Source organism: Micromys minutus (assembly GCF_963924665.1).
Source record: "Micromys minutus genome assembly, chromosome: 18".
Lineage (NCBI taxonomy): Eukaryota > Metazoa > Chordata > Mammalia > Rodentia > Muridae > Micromys > Micromys minutus.
This window is the reverse complement of record NC_137953.1, coordinates 23,155,924-23,162,028: the sequence shown is the minus strand read 5'-3', so window position 1 is coordinate 23,162,028 and position 6,105 is coordinate 23,155,924. Positions and strand designations below refer to the sequence as shown.

Here is a 6,105-nt window from a genome sequence, read left to right as displayed (position 1 = left end):
GACTGAACGTAAGGTTAAGCTTTAAAAACTGGCAACCATTCAGAAGAAATCCAGGACTCACAGTGAAGTCTAGAAAAGGAAAACAAAACCCTAGCTCTTTGATTTGAGATCTGACTTGATCTTGCACGGAGACCGCTAAGCTTGTACTAAAAGACGTCTACAAAGGTTTGGAAAACTTCAAAATGGGCCTTTATCTGAAACATTGAGCTACTGTTTCTTAAAAAAAGTAAAATTGGATTTGAATGATAAGAAGATTAAATGCCGTAACAGCAACATACTGAATAATATACAAATCTATTTCAATGTTTACTGCAGACCGAACATGATTAAGGCAATTATTTCCGAACATTACACACCCCTGCTACGCTGTGATCACAGTCAAGCCTATTCTTACATAACCCTCGGTATTTCTGTGGCGATGTGCTCATATACAGGCACACTCCCAAGAGCCCAGAGAGAATCCCCAGACTATAGCATTCTGTTTGTGTGAGGCCAATTAAGATGCTGCCTCTAGTTCTAGGAGATAAAGAACTGCAGAGACGGTTGCCATGGAAACCATTTCCCCCCACAATTCCTGCAGAGCCAGAAACTGCTGAGTAACTTGCCTTCTGAGAAGACTTGGCTTTAAACAGGGCGCCCATCTTCATCTGGGCTCCATTTTATGAGGAAAATAAGTTAGAAATTATGAAGGAAGCCACGATATTCCATACATGATTTATTTTCCAATAACTTGGTATTTTATTGATCACATAAAACTGAATGGGAAGTCCTGAATAAATCTTTGTTCATTTACCTTTGGTGCAAATGATGAATTTCAGAGCATCTAATAGCTTCTCATTCGTGTGCAGCTTTAAGAAAGAAGTCTTCAGTGTATTTTTTTCAAAACAATACTCTTAAGCAGATGTGCTTTAAAAGTTACCTGGTGCTGATCTGAGTTATTCCAGTTTCCTTAGGAGACTAAGTTCTTAAAAATTACAGACTAGATATGGATTTCTTTTGAAAAATACATTTTTTTGGTCATGTGAGTGATTCATGTTCAGGCCTCGAAAATAGAAAACATCCTACATTACATATTTCATTCATAGTATAACTCCTTGAAATCAAAGCAAATATAAACAGCAGCACAAAGAATATCAAACTATGTCTCCACGTACATTGAAATTTGCAGGACTATGTATCGTCTTTAAGTGTGTGGATAGAAACAGAGTATTTCCAACACATAGCTCATGCTTCTATTGGGATTATTTGTAAAAGCAGAACCAAAGGAAGGAATTCTCTACCCACCCCACCCACCCCTGACACTGAAAGACCCTCCCGGTGACAGAGTCACCGTGGGGGAGCAATGCTGAAAATTACCTGACTGGAGACCCCCAAACCTATTTTATCATTGCAACTGGTGATACAGTTTTCCATTCCCCTCATCAACACCATGCCCTGTCGGAGGTGATGAGGTAGGTGATGCTCCAAACAGAACAGGGGCCCCCTGCTGTCTGCCCAGCCCACACTGCAGTCTTTCAGGCAGACATGGTAGATGAAAACAAAGAACACATCACAAAAGTGACAGCAAGCACACAGAAGAGATGAATGATGAGGGAGGGGCGTCTTAAGTTCCCTGGTCCCTCCAAAATGTCTAATATAGACAGCTTCATGACATAGTTTTGGGAAAAAAAAATAAACCAAACCACAGCATCAAAATTGGCCACACACCATTTTATGTATCACCTTGAAAACAGGGTGATCTAGATTCTGCCTTGTGAATGAGCTGAGCTCTTAGGGCTACATGTTACCCACCCATTTAGGGATTTTTTTTTTTTTTTTTTTTTTTTTTTTTTTTTTTTTTTTTTTTTAGTGCAGATTTACTTTCGTAGAAAAATTATGCTCTGGTAAGTTTAGGAGACTGATACAGGCTCCCCTCTCCCACGATGCTCTATACCTAGTCTAATAATGAAGCAAGACTCCTGTGTTTGGCTAGTGCAACAAGAAAATCGAGCCCTAAACAGGTTATCATAGGAAAGCCAGCCTCATTCTGTGTTCGACATCGAAGTCTGAGACTGGAAAGTGCAGTCAGTGTCTTGAAGAGTTTTCAGACTCTTCTGCTGCCCCCTGATTTTAGAATACCATCTGCATAGCTACTTGTATAGGCACTCTGTCCTCAGCATACACAGGTATGAGGCAGGGACTTAACGTCTGTCAGCTGACAGATCGGATCAACAAAATGACTGCCCTGTCACTGGGCGGATGCAGCCTCTGTCTACCTGAGAGCTAGTGGGAAAATGGATATGCGGGGGTAGGTACAGCTTGGAGAATGGCCAAGGCGGCAAACAATGTGCCAACGCATGGTCAACCCTGTGGTGGGGTCCCGGGAGAACACAGACCTCCACGACAAGCAGGTTCTGCAAGGGAAGTCCTGAGCTTGTGTCTGTCACAGTTTTAGAACGGCCTCATGTTTCTCAGCTGTCAGGGAAGAACAGCAGTTCATCTGCCGAGTCTGATGTCTAATCACTGCTCATGTCAGTGACGCTCCTACTGCAGTGTGTGTTGACATGTGTAGGAGTTCTGGACTCGCCCAGCACAAGACCCTAGAGTCAGGTCACACTGGCATCTTCCATGCAGGCAGTTTCTAAGGCAGGCAGTGGAAGCAGGAGATAATCTAATGGGTCAGAGGCAGGGGATTGCCTGCTTTGTAAGTACAGCTCCAGGGCTGCCTTCCAGAGCTCTTCTTTCCTGGGAGAACTGTCCTCCACACCGCCAGCCCTTCACATGGATTTGGAATCAGCATCTCGTTTGCTGATGAGCACCTCCAGCAAACGCAGCTTCGCCTTGATGTGCTTGTATTCAGTGTATTCTTCAGCCAGTGGAGCACGGTCCTCCTTCTGGACATTTCTAGGGGAGACAAAGGAAAGAGAAACCGAGGATCACTTTCTGCCGGTTCTAAAGGATATTATGCATCAAGAATCATCATTTGGAAATTACATATTCTATCAACCTAAAGTCAGTGCTGATAATTGGCTCTTGGTATCTAAGGCTGGATGCAGACAAGTGTAAAGAGGTTCTTTTCTAGGGATGCCATGCAATTCGGGGGATCCTATAAAGTTAATCTAGGATCTACTAGGAGATCACAAATGACTAAGAAATTCAGGAATTTTCTATTGATTTTAAAGTATGATCTCACAGTAATAGTTTATTCAGAATAAACAAAAAATATTTCATTCTTGACTTACTTGGGGATTAATTAGAATCTCTATTGATGTGATAAAACACTATGACCAAAAGCAACTTGGAGAGAAAAAGTTTTATTTCAGCCCATCATGAAGGGAAGTCAGGGTAGGGACTAAGGGTAGGGAGTAAAGGCAAGAACAGAGGTAGGAATTAAAGAGGCCATCCAGGAAGGACTGAACTTAGTAGCTTGCTCTTCTTGGCTTGCTCAACTGGTATCTTATAATACCCAGAACCATTAGCCCAGGGGCATCATGCCCATATTGGGCTGGACCCTTCCATACCAATCATCAATCAAGAAAATGCAAGCATGTTTACAGGTCTGGTGGGGGCATTTTCTCAACTGAGGATCTCTCATCTCAAATGACTTTAGCTTGTAACAAGTTGACATGACACTAAGCCACACAATTCTTAATATTTCCTTATTTGTATATCTTCTATCCAATAAACCACGAAATTCTCTTATTTTAAGGGTTATTGATTTTTATTTTACATGCATCAGTGTTTTGCCTGTGTATGTATATGAACGAGTACACCCACCTGCATGCTCAGTATGCACAGAGGCCAGAAGAGGAAGCTGAGTCCCCTACAACTGGGATTATGGATGATTATGAGCTGCCATGTGGGAACCAGACCTGAGTCCTCTGCAAAGGCAGCCAGTGCCCTTAACTGCTCACCCAATTAAATGTCCAATCAGCAATCAACACACCCACAATTTTCAGAGATTTCGAGAAGAGTTAATATCCCTACTTAAATACTTGCTTTGGAAATGCAGCAACTGGTCACACGGTGCTAAGCATTTGTAGTTTGAGAGGTAATTGTACATGCAAACTCACATGCAATAGTATTAGTTTAAAGCTTGCTGTGAGGTCCACGATACTTTATAGCCATGATCAAACACACCTCTCACAACAGCTGGACCACAAGGATCTACTGTCTATATTCTTGTATACATGATGTCGTCAGGGCAGGCAGTGACAGTCCGGGAAGAATGACCTCTCTAGACCAGTGACCACTATAGAATACATAGAGCAAGCATTCCAACACCATGCTTCCTTTTCTCTTCATAACAGAGAAAAATAATGGGCAAGGGTGTCATCAGGAGGCTTCATTAACAAACAGAACTGGTTTCATTCTTGTCTGCCTTGCTTTGCTGAAGGGTTTTAAGTAGCTCTTCAGAAGAAGGCAGGAATGAGGCCTAAGAAGAATATCTCCACCCACTCACCATCTTGCTCTGTGAGGGGCTTTGATTAGGCCTTCATTGCTCTGAACTTGGTGTGACGACTGGTCAATTTCTACCGTTCATTGTGAAAATAGCTTTTTCTAAAAATGCCTCGAGCCTTCAGAAGCCGAACTTTGGCCAGATTTGCAAGTTAATGGTATGCCCTGAGGCCATTTAAAACACTGTTCTCCATCTGGTTCCCTACAGTGAATTCAGTCTGTTTTAAGTTTAACTTCCCCTTAAGAAAGCATTAAGTCTTTAAACTAACCGTGCCTTGCAGATCCCTCTTAGTCAGCTTTTACACAAGAAGCCAAAGGCACAGCTTTAATCTTAAATTGTGTGTTCTCCATCCCAACTCAGAATTGTATGTGTGTCTGAATGTGTGTCTATGTGTGCATGTGTGAGTGTGTGAGTGTGTGTGTTTGCGAGTGATTGTGTGGGTGTGATGGGAATCATTGACTGAAAGCAGCCAATAGGTTGAAAGCAAACTTGAGGAAAACAAGCATCTACCATAAATACTGGCATCAATATGTGGGTATAATAATATCTGTTTGTGGATTTGATTACTATTCTGGGTCACTAGGGTTCATAGAGTAAATTGTTCCCTTGTAATCTATAATGCAAAATTGATTAAGACTAGTGAGTCATCCTGAGTGAGATAACCCAGTCACAAAAGAACAGACATAATATGCAGTCACTGATATTGGGATGCTAACCCCAGAGGCTTGCACTCCCCCAGAAACAACTCACAGACTGTATGAAGTCCAAGAAATAAAGAAAACAAAAAAAAATATATTTACAAAACAAGAAGACTTTGACTATTTCCATGTTGCGTTTTGTTTTGCATGTACTTTACGCTTATTGTAACTATTAGGTTTTCAATGCATACTGTCAAGCCCTTGAAAAAATCAAGTACTGACTAAAAAATATATTCACATAGTTTTATGTAAAAATTATTTTAATATCTGAAAAAACAGTACTGACAAAAATGTATAATTTTAAGCAAAAAATGTCTGTACATTTATCTTTGTTTTGTAAAATAAAGTCGTTTAAAAAAAGAAGTATGCATAGTATTTATAAATATATATACAATATAATTATATAGTTAAAAAAAAAAAGACTAGTGAGTCAGTGTCCCCTTCTGATGCCAGATTTTCTGGGCTATTCAGCAAACATAGAGCAAAGCCCTTAACAAGGGGAAGAGTGGAGAATTCAAAGTTGTGCTCACTCTTGGGTTAAGCCACTGTAAGACAGTTTTTTTTGTTTTAAAAAATCAGTGTGGCACCAACACAATTTAGACTTTCTTAAGCCTTCTTTATGCTCCACAATATATAGTTCATGTGTAGAATTCTACGCACAGCATGTGAGAATAAGATGAAAATGAAAGGCCTATGGATAGAAACATCAACACCGGAACAATATTAAATTGACTCTATTGTGGGTTATTGTTATTTTAAGGATTATTTCTGTTGTCTTCTCAGCCAAAGTTTCTCAACAGTCTGTAGGTGTGTGGTGAGGGAAAATGCAAACACATTTAGGTATACGTGCAAATTTAGGTATAAATACACATTTAGATATAAATACACATTTAGATATCAATGCACATTTAGGTACAAAATACACATTTAACTATAAATGTGTAAAAAACTCTTTAGAAATATACCTTA

The 6,105-nt window shown here is 40.2% G+C and overlaps 1 protein-coding gene across 1 annotated transcript in view; it reads right to left on the bottom strand.

Moving 5' to 3' along the window:
• Positions 1 to 702: 702 nt before the first annotated feature.
• FAM13A (family with sequence similarity 13 member A) overlaps positions 703 to 6,105 on the bottom strand; it is an 85,382-nt gene continuing 79,979 nt past the window's right edge. Inside the window, exon 18 of the mRNA XM_080932203.1 lies at positions 703 to 2,883. Within this exon, the coding sequence (XP_080788329.1) occupies positions 2,757 to 2,883 (127 nt within the window). The 3' untranslated portion in view covers positions 703 to 2,756. The remainder of the gene's footprint in view (positions 2,884 to 6,105) is intronic.